General features: G+C 33.9%; 2 protein-coding genes across 2 annotated transcripts in view; both read right to left on the reverse strand.

Moving 5' to 3' along the window:
• Positions 1-3,152: 3,152 nt before the first annotated feature.
• On the reverse strand, positions 3,153-4,329 carry LOC107568918 (mesoderm posterior protein 2-like). Its single transcript, XM_016254914.1, has 2 exons — positions 3,718-4,329; positions 3,153-3,245 (listed from the first exon to the last, which is right to left on the reverse strand). Exons 1-2 carry the CDS (start codon positions 4,327-4,329, stop codon positions 3,153-3,155), a joined length of 705 nt encoding a protein of 234 aa, XP_016110400.1.
• A 7,387-nt stretch (positions 4,330-11,716) lies between these two features.
• The window catches only part of LOC107568912 (mesoderm posterior protein 2-like), a 4,131-nt gene continuing 3,055 nt past the window's right edge, over positions 11,717-12,792 (reverse strand). Inside the window, exon 3 of the mRNA XM_016254908.1 lies at positions 11,717-11,770. Within this exon, the coding sequence (XP_016110394.1) occupies positions 11,717-11,770 (54 nt within the window). The remainder of the gene's footprint in view (positions 11,771-12,792) is intronic.

Below are 12,792 nucleotides of genomic sequence, written 5' to 3' on the forward strand. Positions count from 1 at the left end.
TAAAAATAATGATTTTCTACTGTAATAAATTTTAAAATGTAATTTATTCCTATGATGGTACAGCTCAAGTAACATTTCTTCTTATTATTAATGTTTAAAACAGTTGTGCTGCTTAATATTTATTTTCTGGAAACCGTGAGACATTTTTTCAAGGATTCTTTGTTGAATAGAAAATTCAAAGGAACAGCATTTCTATTCAAAATAGAAATCTTTTGTAGCATTTAAATGTCTTTACTGTAACTTTTGATCAATTTAATTAATCTTTGCTGAATAAAACGGTCTCAAAAATCTTAGTGACCTCTTAGTGACTTTTAAACAGTAGCAAATATGTACTATTTTTTATCTTAAAGGGGTCATATGATGCGATTTAAATTTTTCCTTTCTCTTTGAAATGTTACAAGCTCTTGGTGCGTAAAGAAGATCTGTAAAGTTGCAAAGACTAAAGTCTCAAATCCAAAGCCATATTCTTTATAAAAGTTAAGAGTCAGCCACGCCTACCTAAAACGGCTCGTTCTAACACGCCCCCACATATCTCCGTCACTATGTGGAAATATTAGCATAATGCCGCCCAAATGTGTACGCAAAGAAAGAAGGCGTGGTTTCAGGAACAGCGCTTAAGATTCTATTTTTCTTTTTTTTCTTGAGATGTGTGGTAGACATGATGACATATATAGAAAATATGGAAATGTGTGTACTTATCCCTTTCTTTCTCTCGGTTTCTTTGACTAATCACAGTTGCAGCGATTTAAAGAGGACATTGCCGCAAGCAGTTTTACTTTTGATATGCAGGCAATAGAGCGGGCCATTGAACAAACAAAAGCCAACATTAAATGGATATCTGAAAACAAAGCGCAAGTGATGAACTGGCTGATTGAACAGTCAGACTAAACACACTCTCATTATGACCGTTTGTGTGTAATATTTTCATACTTGCTAAGTATTACATACTGTATATTTATATTTTGAAAATACAGACATTTTATAATCAAGTTTGATAATTAGCTGTTCTGTGCCTTTGATTATTCAATTAGATCACACAATATTTGCAGTATTTTATTACGTAGTTGTTTAAACTCTGATGTCAATCTTCTTTTGCTCAGACAAAAAATATATTTGTATGCATTTAAATATTTTGCAAATAAACATCAAATATATTTTGTTTATAATCACCAGTTATATTGTACTGTCATTCATGATTCAACATTTCTTCATTGTTCTTCAAGTAGTTTCATTGCCTTTAGAAAGTAAATTTTCTTTTTATGAAATTCAACCTCAAATCAAAATGTTTGTAATGTTTAATCTAATTGTTTGTTTGTTTGTGAAATACCTATGGAGGAAATTAATGGGGGAAAAAACATCTTTTGCACATACTGCTTATGAAAGATGAACTAATGGCATCCGCAGTGGAATGGACCTTCAGTAACACAGGCCAAGATGTAACAGCACATTACAGGACTTGTTGTTTCTGTAACTATAGATGAACGTGGTTAATTCTTCTGTGTCATTAGGGGCTCAACAGAGGAAGTAGACAAGACTGCACAAATGGGAGGAAGGGAGTGTGAGGAAGTGATTCATTATTATGGTGTCTGAAAGCAGCTGCAGACTTGTCACCTTTAAGACTCTTACGACTTTTACCACATATTATAAATGGACAATGAAGAACAGCTGTCACTCACGTCACTAATGGTGCTATTAATATCTTTAATAAACTCACAGCAAGGTTTTTGTGTTGTTGTGCAATCTGACATGGGATCGTGAGATTCTCATCATGTTGCCTTGTTGCTGGCACCATGGGTGCTTAAAGGAATAGTTTACCCAAAATGTAAAATTTGCTGAAAATGTACTCACCCTCAGGCCATCAAAGATGTAGATGATTTGAAGAAATTGAGCATTACATCACTTGCTCACCAATGGATCCTGTGCAGCGAATGGGTGCCGTCAGAATGGAGGAAGCGTTATTATGGATTATGGACTCATGTTTTGGTCAGAAGCGATGGTTTAAAGTTCAAATGCCTTAATGATGGATTTGTTTCTTACAAACACACAGATTTTCACTTCACAAGATGTTAATTGATGGACTGGAGTGGATATCTTGGATGGTCCAATGGAATTTTCAGCAATTTTTCGTTTTTGGGCGAACTTTTCCTAGTTCCTCTAGATGAGTTTGAGTGAGTTTTTTTTAATTGCCAGGTATGTTTACACATACGAGGAATTTGTTTTCATGACAGAAGCTCCACAGTGTAACAGAATGACAGTGACAGAACAAAAACACAGATAATAAAAAATAGAAAAATAGAACAAGTAACTAAGGAATAAAAATATACAAATCGACAATTGTATGTACAGGTATATAACAATAGACAGTTGTATGTACAGGTATATTATGTGCAAATTGAAATGTAGACTGAGTGTGTGTGTTAGATAAATAAGTGTATGAGTGAATAAATAGTGTGTGTTCCACAGTTATTGTGAAGTGTTCACGAGATGGATGGCCTGAGGGAAGAAACTGTTCCTGTGTCTGGCCGTTCTGGTGCTCAGAGCTCTGTAGCGTCGACCAGATGGCAACAGTTCAAAGAGGGAGTGTGCTGGATGTGAGGGGTCCAGAGTGATAAAGAGAATAGAGATAAAAGATAAAAGAGAATTTAAGATATTAGGAAACACACCAGTTTATCTATTTAGCTCGAAAGAGGCATCATACCTTGCATTTCAGAAGAAGAGCCCCACAGAGCTTTGTTTACAGTCTGAGGGGTATTAAAGGATCTCACCTGTGAGAGTTAGTTTACTCTCCTGCCCACATTAATGCTTGCTCTGCAGGGGTGTTTCCTTAAATGTGTGAATTACAACGTGGAATGACCATCACAGCTGTCCCTCGTTAGGATGCTGCTTAATGATTTGTTTTATGGTGTACATTGTTTAATAATATTGAAATCATTTGCATATAATGTTTAAAACACAAAACTCACAAACCTGATGTAAGATTTTTCAAGGCTTTATTTGCCAGAAAATGTACAATTCATAAATATTAATATATTTTTAAACATAGAAAAATATAAATAGCTGTACAAACATATAAAGTATTTCATTTTCATTATCTTACACACATTGCACAAATTAATATTTGCATTCAGATTGTGCATTTCATTCTGCTTTGATCAGCACTCTCCGTGGAAGAAATTGTGTTGCTCAAGAAACCAACAGTCCTGAGCTGGGAAGGATAGAAGTTCGCCTTCGACTGGATTCTGAGTCTGGAAAAATAAAATACAGATCAAATTAAGAAAAAGAACAGGATACATATATATTTTTTACATTTAATAAAATTTTTAAAATGCAAAGAATTGAATAATTATTATTATTAAAAATTATTTTATAAATATAACACAGCATAACAACCAGGTTTATTATAGTTAAGTAATTTTAAAACAAAAATTAAATCCATTAAAAAAATTTACTTTAAATAAAAATAAATGTTTTAAAAAAACTTAAACAAGTGCCTAAATATAAACTAAATCTAACTAATTAAAAAAACTAATAAAATTACAAAAAAATACTAACATTTTAACAAAAATTAAAATGAAAAATAGAAACTGTTATCCTAAAAAAACACTTAAAGTACAATATTGCCTATGAAGTCTAAATTTACTACACATTTACAAAATATTTAGTAATAAATATTATTTAAAATAGTCTATAAACACTGTTGAAGTACAATGTACATACCTGATAACAGGTCATAGATGGGAACTGCTGAGCTGGTAAACTTTGAGTAACTGAAGGGGTCGCAGTGAAGCTGTCAAAGATGGTTGATGCAGCATTGACCTCGGCCTGAGCTCCACAATTAACCTCGTCTTCACTAAGTTCGAGCTGAGCAGACAGGCAAGAGATGTACTGGATAGTGAGCCGCAGCGTCTCGATCTTGGTCAAGGTTTTTCCGACAGGAGCCACCGACGGAGGCAGGTACGTCCTGAGGTGATGAAGAGCTTTGGTCAGATCCCTCATCCTCAGCTTCTCCCGCTCACTTGCGGTTTGCCGTTTCACTCCAGGGAATTTTGACCTTGGCCGCCCAGTTCTCTTGGGTGGCTGGACCTTGTTCTTCTCCTGGGTGGTGATGCTGTAGTGTGGGAAGATCTGGGGTATGTCCTGTCCCACTCCACAAGGGTAAGCTGAAGGGGAGAAGCCGCAGGAATCTATGGAAGAGGCTGGAGACAGGCTGCTGCAGGCGCTGTAGTAGCCCGCATCTGATACAGCGTAGCTCTGATCCAGAAGCTTCTCACAGTCAAACAGGAAAGCACCGCTGTCTTGGAGCTGAAGAGAAGAGCTGGAGGTATCCATGGCTGTATAGTGTTTAGAAGGTCTCTGCTGAATGAGGTTGTGGTTGCTGGTGGACCGTGTTCCTCCTGAATATATCCTCCGTGAGGTGCGAGTTGGCACCTCAGAGGATCCCAGTCAATACTTGAGAGGAGAAGTGACACCAGAAGTAGGGGGTGTGTGGGAAAGAGCAGCTTCTCCTGCCTCAGATGTGAGGTGTGAGGACCAGAAACAGCCTGAGCACACAGCCCTTGCAAGTTTAAATAAGAGATAGATAGACAGACAGACAGACAGATAGATAGATTGATAGATAGATAGATAGATAGATAGATAGACAGACAGACAGACAGACAGACAGACAGACAGACAGACAGACAGATAGATAGATAGACAGACAGACAGATAGATAGATTCATGATACACACCATTGCAATGAACAATTATAAACACAAAATTGCAAACAGCAACAATGCTGAATTTTATTAATGTATTTATTGTAATAATTAGAATTAAAATGAATTATATTCAGATATATGTAAACAACAATTTACATCCATTTCATAATGATGCACATTGTAAATGTGTAAAAAGTAAATATCTATAAATCTATATATCACCATAAATTAGCATAAGAGGCTTCTTTAAAAATACATAAAAAAATATTATTGACCCCAAACCTCTGAAAGGTATTGTGAATTTATATAGTATTAAAACACTAAATTTGAAGAGCAACTACTAATATTTAAAATAAATTATTAAAATTATATGTATACTTTTTTTTATTAATTTGCCATACTGAAGGACTATTAAAGTAAACTGAGAGTATGTAAAAAATGTAGGCTACATGTTTTATGTATATATATAGTAATTATACTAATTATATACTAACTATAGCACTTTTCCTTAATCATACATACATTCGAACATAAATCTAAATGCCTAATATATACACTACCAGTTTACAATATATTCAAATATAAAAGTTATTTTAAATTGTAACAATTGAATTAATTTTTTATTATATTTTTGTGTTTTTGATCAAATAAATGCTGCCTTGTAGAACATAAGAGACTTAAAAAAACATAAAAAATATATTACTGAACCCGAAATTCATATTTATAAATAGATGTAACTAGATGAACATGGTATATACTGTCTAAACATATACATCTTGCAATTTCACATACTAAACTTGAAGAGCAACTACATAGTATTTTTTTAAATGATTAAAATTACATGTATTTTTTATTTGTCACAACAAAATACTATTTAAGTGAAGCTAAAATATGATCTAAAAATACTGAAAAACATATAATGACCAGTTACAGCACTTTCCATTAATACCTTTGAACATAAATCTTGATCCCCATGTTATTTGTCGGCTACCCAGAACAAAGCTAGTGTTGAAATGCTAAGTGCATGCACAAATCAATCGTATACAGTATTTCTGAGACATGCACCAATGGCTTCAGCGCTGCACTTTGTCTGAAGCTGACCAACCATAACGAAGAACTTCTATTTGAGTTTGTGTGTATTTTCCTGATGATCTCAGACTCCCGAGGCCCTGGGCTTTTCAAGGTCAATGCTAATTTACTGCTGATGACATGTTTGATTCAGGTCAGAGACGTTTGCATCTCAGATTACAAATCCAAATCATTCCCTGACTAACAAACACAGTAGCTCTACCGACAGATAAGACCTAGTTCATCCGTAAGTCTGGCTTCCATCAAAATATGTGAGGAGAGGAGCATGAGAAAAACACAATCACATCACACCCGCTCCTTCATGTTAACATGATTAACACCATTCTGATTACATTCATAGCTAGACATGAAGCTTTGACCTCAGGGGTCTGAAAATGACACCTTCTTAGGGCTCCTGTAGTGATGAAGCAGATGATGGTGGTGGACGAGACCAGTGACTGCAGTTCCCACAAACAGAAGTGTCGTATTTGACTCCTGCATCAACAGAGACACACATATATACATCGATATCAACGTAAATGATATATGTTGCAATGTCATCCGAAAGTTCTCAGCGATGTGCTCAATGAATGTGATCACAAATGATGTATTAGTTTCATTTTAAATGTCAGTTTTAACTAAGAAGACTGTGTAATTTCCTAGTCAAAGGTGTGAGGTCACACCTCTGAAATGTTTACGGTGTTAGTTCAGAAAGATCTCATGGACCAGACAAACACTAGTCCTGACAGACATGCTGTTTTTTAGCTCTATTTGAACTCATATGTGACTGTAGATTGCAGATACGACATTGGAATTTGGTAAACCGAACTAACCTACCAGAATGAGAGGGTTTCTTACATAACTTAAAGGAATAGGTTATCCAAAAATAAATATTTGCTGACAATTTACTCACCCTCAGGTCATGCAAGATGTAGACAAGTTTGATTCTTCCTCAGAAGAGATTTGGAGAAATTTAGCATTCCATCACTTGCTCACCAATGGATCCTCTGCAGTGAATGGGTGCCGTCAGAATGAGAGTCCAAACAGCTGATATAAACATCACAATGAACCACAAGTAACCCACACCACTCCAGTCCATCGTTTAACATCTTGTGAAGTGAAAAGCTGTGTGTTTGTAAGAAACAAATCCATCATTAAGACGTTTTCTTACATCATTAAACTTCCAGCTACAATATGAGTTCTCTATCCATAATACTGCTTTCACCAGTGGAAAAAAGTCGTCTTGTCTGAATCAGGAGAGAAATATACACAAATCAAGCACTGTTTACAAGCAAAAACAGTCCAAACAGTTATAAAAATGTTGGTGGACTTTGATGTGAGAGGACAACAGGGGATGGACTTTTTCACTGCACGAAGCATTATTATAGATTATGGACTATGGATGGATATGGCTATGGATGAGGACTATTTTAGTCAGAAACAAGGGTTTCAAGTTTAAAATGCCTAAATGATGGATTTATTGTGATGTTTTTATCAGCTTTGATTCATTTTGAAGGCCTTCACTGCAGAGGATCCATTGGTGAGCAAGTGATGTAATGCTAAATTTCTCCAAATCTGTCCCAGTGAAGATCTCGTTATAAGGAAATTCGATTTGTTTAGGTGAACTAACCCTTTAATTTGGGGGATTTCCTCTAACTTTGTTTAACACCCAAGTGATTATGAGCCGATTAACACGTGATTGTTACACATTCACACATTTTAATTGTGTATTTGCCTTCCAAGATGAAAGAGCTGAATGCGTGTATTTGACATTGGGATTTGCACATCAAATATCCCCCACAAGCTGGCAAAATAAACTTTGTGGGCTAATTCCACAACTTACTGTAATTCACACACAACTGTTCTATGCATTTAAAATGCAACTCGCTCACATTAGGACATGAGTATTGTGAGGGAGGTCTCAACAACTAGGTTTGAGGCTAGACTTCGTGGCGTGAACAGGCTTTTCACAGTCAGCTGAACTTCATTAGGAGCAATAGGCTTCACTTGTCACAGACTGATGAATACACATCACATCTGAAGGATCGTGCTTGGATGTAATACACTACAACTTACAAAATAAATAATATCTGTGATCAGAGGTCAATGTAGTTTCCTTTCTGGTTCTTGTTTTAGTTCAATCAAACAGGAAATGTCACATTTGCTTGGTTATTATGATGCAGCTATGTGCCAGCTTTAACAGATTTAATGTTACTCAATACAATTACAAGATTCATTGAATCAGAACATAACAGACAATCTAGTGGCAATACATTGTACACAGGCCAACAGACGTGGAAACAGCCAATGAGGGTGAAATATCTTCCAACAAGCGGTAAAGATCCATCAGGAATAGTTATTAATCTACAGATGAACAAAAAACCAAATCAAGTTTCCATTGATTTTGGCCAAACACTTTACTTTTGCTCTGAACTCTTGTTGTTTTCTGAGGAAGCCTGAACATTAGTTCAAATGTATTTCTTAGAATTAAATAGTTTGGCAGTACTGCAAATGTAGTGATGGTGGTGATATTTGGATATATACCATGGTACTGAATGTTTACAAAAGTGTTTACATGGTGCTTCACAGTTAGAAAGAAAGAACATTGTCGAATACCAAGATATATGTCCAGAAACCTTGGTATTGCCAAAATGTACACTATTGTTCAAATGTTTGGGATTGGTAAAATCCCAGATTGGTTTTTGCATGTCTATAATGATCCCCAAGGCTGTATTATCACGAGTACCATAAACAGTAATAGAATAATGACACTGAAAGACTGACAACACAGTCTCATCTGACAGCAAATACTGAACCAGAACAACGCGTTATTCTCAGGCACTTATCTTCAACTGCGTCTGACAGAAGATTTGTTTGTCTGAGCCGTGAGCTCTTACTTTACAATGAATAAACAGCTTTTTTTATAAAAGCTTATAACTAGCCTATGTGTGACTCTGGACCACAAAACCAGTCTTAAGTCACATAGGTTCATTTGTAGCAATAGCCAAGCAAACACTGTGGGTCAAAATGATAGATTTTACTTTTATGCTAAAAATCATTAGGATATTAAGTAAAGATCATGTTCCATGAAGATATTTGGTAGGCTAAATTTCCTAACGTAAATATATCAAAACTTAATTTTTGATTAGTAACACCCATTACTTAGGACTTCATTTGGACAACTTTAAAAGCGATTTTCTCAATATTTAGATTTTTTTGCACCCTCAGATTCCAGATTTTCAAATAGGCTAGCTGTATCTCGGCCAAATATTGTCCTATTCTAACAAAACATACATCAACGGAAAGCTTATTTATTCAGAAAATTATGACTGGTTTTGTGGTCCAGGGTCACATATGTCATTGAAGTTGATGAAGAGGACAGCGTCTGACATTTTATAGACAGTTATATCAAAAAAGTTCAACAACTGCATCTGCGTCAGATTGGTTAGGTAATATTACTCACAGTCTACCAGAAATACTTTTGATAATATTTGTCTGTGATTATTTGGTAGGCTAATCATTTGTCCGCTTGCAAGTAGGCCTACTGATAGAACATATTTGTTTATTAACATGACGATCAGTACCGAACTTAAGCTATGCTTTCAATCATGTTAATATGTTTGATATTATTTGTTCATATCATTTGCCACATCACAGTTACTGACTGACATGGTCGCCAAGTTACGTTGCGGCAATGAATAGGCTACAGGAATCTCACTTTTACGGTTGTCACAACGTAACTTTGTTACCTTGTCATGACGAAAGTTTGGTCATATTGTGTGCTGCATTTCTTTTATTACGATGATTTAATATTTGTTCCGTTATACAGTGCGTGCTATCGTTTCCGCATAGAATTCAATAGGCCTATTCGCTTCTGCCATCCATGACTACCCTTACGAAAAGAAGTTTATTCAAGTGTGCTAATAGTATACATCTTTTAAACTAAAAATAGGAAAGTAGTCTACTTTTTATGTACTTCTCAGAAATGGCCTTTATGTACTTCTCAGAAATATACTTAAAATGGCATTTAAGTATACTTGACTTATACTTAGAAAAAGTCTAAATATATTTGAGCTATAATTGTGCTCCTTAGAATCCGTGTTTTCATTGTTATACTGTACAGAATTTCTGAAAAACACAAGTGAAGAAGAAACCGAAACAACAGATGCTTCCACATGTATTCTAACACGATCATCAGACATAAAACAGCATCAAAACTGTGTAACATTATGGAATAAAATGTCGACCAACGAAGAGGTAATAATGACTGTCAAGCTTTGGGGTGTTGATCGACTTTATCTACGTTTTGATTATCATTCTGAATCCAATTCCTAGTCTTTTTTCAGCTTTTTGTTCAAAATGTTGTTTATTTCTTTATTTTTTTATTTATGAAACTTATCCACTTTATCCTAGAATAAAATGTTTTTGTTTACAAGCAGATACCCTGTTCTTTTGATGTTTTGTATGTTCAGATATTCATGTAACAAAATATATACAAATTAATACCTAAATAGGGACATAGTAGTATACTTAAAGTATGATGTAAAGTTCACATAAAGAAAACTTACGAGTATACTTGCAGTATAAAACTACTAAACTAGTAGTTTACTGAGACTATACTTCAAAGTGTACTAAAAATGCTACAAGCATTTAATTAGTAAACTATCAGTATACCTATAAGTTCACTTTTGGTATAGTTGCAGTACAAAACGAAACACGTGCCAATTTAGTCCCAATGAGTATTGAAACAGTACACTTACAAGTATACTACTAGTACACTGATATTTGTATACTTACTACATAAAGTATACTTAAACTTTACTTAAGTATACTTACTAAAATCAACTTGAAGTATACTACTTTTTGGTAAGGGTAAGGTCTAAACTGATTGCTCAATAACATTTCTACACCGATTTAATTTCATTTAGGCGTACAATATACACGTTCAAGTGGTCATCTTGACATAAATCCACCCTAGTATTAAAAAGTAGGCTACGTCTTATGAGCTACAGGTCAAATCGCATTAAAGACGTACTTAACTCACTTATAAACGCGGTCAATCATCAGTTTACAAACTATAACTATATTAACGTGTAAAACAAACTTTCACCTTGTCTTTTGTTGTCAACAGTCAATTTCAAAAGATAAGAACGAAGTATGTTTATTTTTTACTTTTTAGTACGTAGAGGTTATTTTACTCAGACTTTACTGACATCTGGTGACAGGTTGGACTTTTTAACTCAAGCGATCCTGAATCCGGAAGTAGTTGAGGAGCATTGTGGGACATGTAGTTCCCACATTTAGGTGGTAGAAAGTTAGCAACCCAAACCACAAGTGACTTACAGGGACAAAATATTATTTTGTCATGTTATAGCTGACCATCTACAAATATAACTGACCACTATATTATGTACATTTTGTGCCGATAACAAAGGCCAGTTTATGATAAAGCTGTATAATGTCATCACTGTTAGTGAATGTTGTCAGATGACCAATAGAGGGCGCTAAATGTAATGTTTTCTTTAGACTCCCATGCCAAGTCTTCCTGGCTGTGATTCAGAAAGGACAGAATAAACACCACGCATTAAAAAAAAAAAGTATATATAAAATCCCTCTTTGATTTCTATTTATAAATGTTAGATATATTTGAATGAACATATTACATTTTTATTGTAGTCAACATGACTGAAACACCAGTGTATAGAGAACAAGAAAAGAGAAACTATTTGTAATAATGCATGTTTTATTATAAATACATATCAAATATAGTTTTGTATTTACATAGGACAGACAAGGATAACACATATAACTTAAATTATAAGAATAACAGGATTAACTTTGATTCACATTTATTGCTTTCACAAGCCAAACAACCACATCCATTTACTGTACACAATACAGCAGTAGGTACCAGTCTTGCATTGGGTGTGATGGAGACGTTTTTGCGGTCAGCTCCAGTAAGCTTGAGGAACAAGATGATAGCCAAAGTTTCTGCCATACACCTGAAACAGAGGATTAGATAGATAATTGGTTAGAGTACAGTACTTTAAAATGTGTTTGTTTGTTTGTTTGCTTGTTCATTTTCAACTGTTGATTGCATGACTCTGATTGTGGCATTATTTTTAAAGTATGAAAAATTGCCTTGTGTTCAGTGCTCATAACATATATATATATATATATGAATTCAGATATTATTTTGCCATCTGTAAATATATTTGAAATATATTTGTTAAATATATGAAGATAGTTACATTGACATATATATATATATATATAAATATATATATATATATATATATATTTTGTCTTATCAAGCAAATAATTATGTTAGAGTACAGTACTTTAAAATGTGTTTGTTTGTTTGTTTGCTTGTTCATTTTCAACTGTTGATTGCATGACTCTGATTGTGGCATTATTTTTAAAGTATGAAAAATTGCCTTGTGTTCAGTGCTCATAACATATATATATATATATATGAATTCAGATATTATTTTGCCATCTGTAAATATATTTGAAATATATTTGTTAAATATATGAAGATAGTTACATTGATATATATATATATATATATATATATAAAAAATATATATATATATTTTGTCTTATCAAGCAAATAATTATTTTATTAGTATTCCTATTATTACATGTATTTATTCATTTTCCTGAAGGTTTTGGTTATTTAAAGTGTTGAAAAGTGAAAACTGTGACCAGATACACTTGCAGTATCTAAAATATGAATTTATACCAATGATTTTCAACCTGGTCTTTTACGACACCTGGAGGGTCAGTTGCGTTACTGCAAGGGGTCTGCCGGTTATTTTTTGATTTCAGATTAATTAAACTTAACTAAAGTTAAAGTTCAGCTAAATATAAATATCATTAAAACAAATGAAGTAATATTAAAATGTAATGTACAAATAGATGACTGTACATAAATAATGATTTTTACTACTTCTGCACTATTTCTATTTCTATTTCTATATATATATATACATATACACACACACACACACACATATATATA

Source organism: Sinocyclocheilus grahami, unplaced genomic scaffold (genome assembly GCF_001515645.1).
Source record: "Sinocyclocheilus grahami isolate Dianchi unplaced genomic scaffold, SAMN03320097.WGS_v1.1 scaffold1293.1, whole genome shotgun sequence".
Taxonomy (NCBI): Eukaryota; Metazoa; Chordata; class Actinopteri; order Cypriniformes; family Cyprinidae; genus Sinocyclocheilus; species Sinocyclocheilus grahami.

What these genes read in the sequence shown, in the direction of transcription:
- LOC107568918 (XM_016254914.1), bottom strand. Translation starts at nt 4,329, where the DNA reads ATGGATACCTCCAGCTCTTCTCTTCAGCTCCAAGACAGCGGTGCTTTC. An exon ending in CATCTATGACCTGTTATCAG is followed by an intron (nt 3,246 to 3,717) that starts GTATGTACATTG and finishes TTATTTTTCCAG; the next exon opens with ACTCAGAATCCAGTCGAAGG.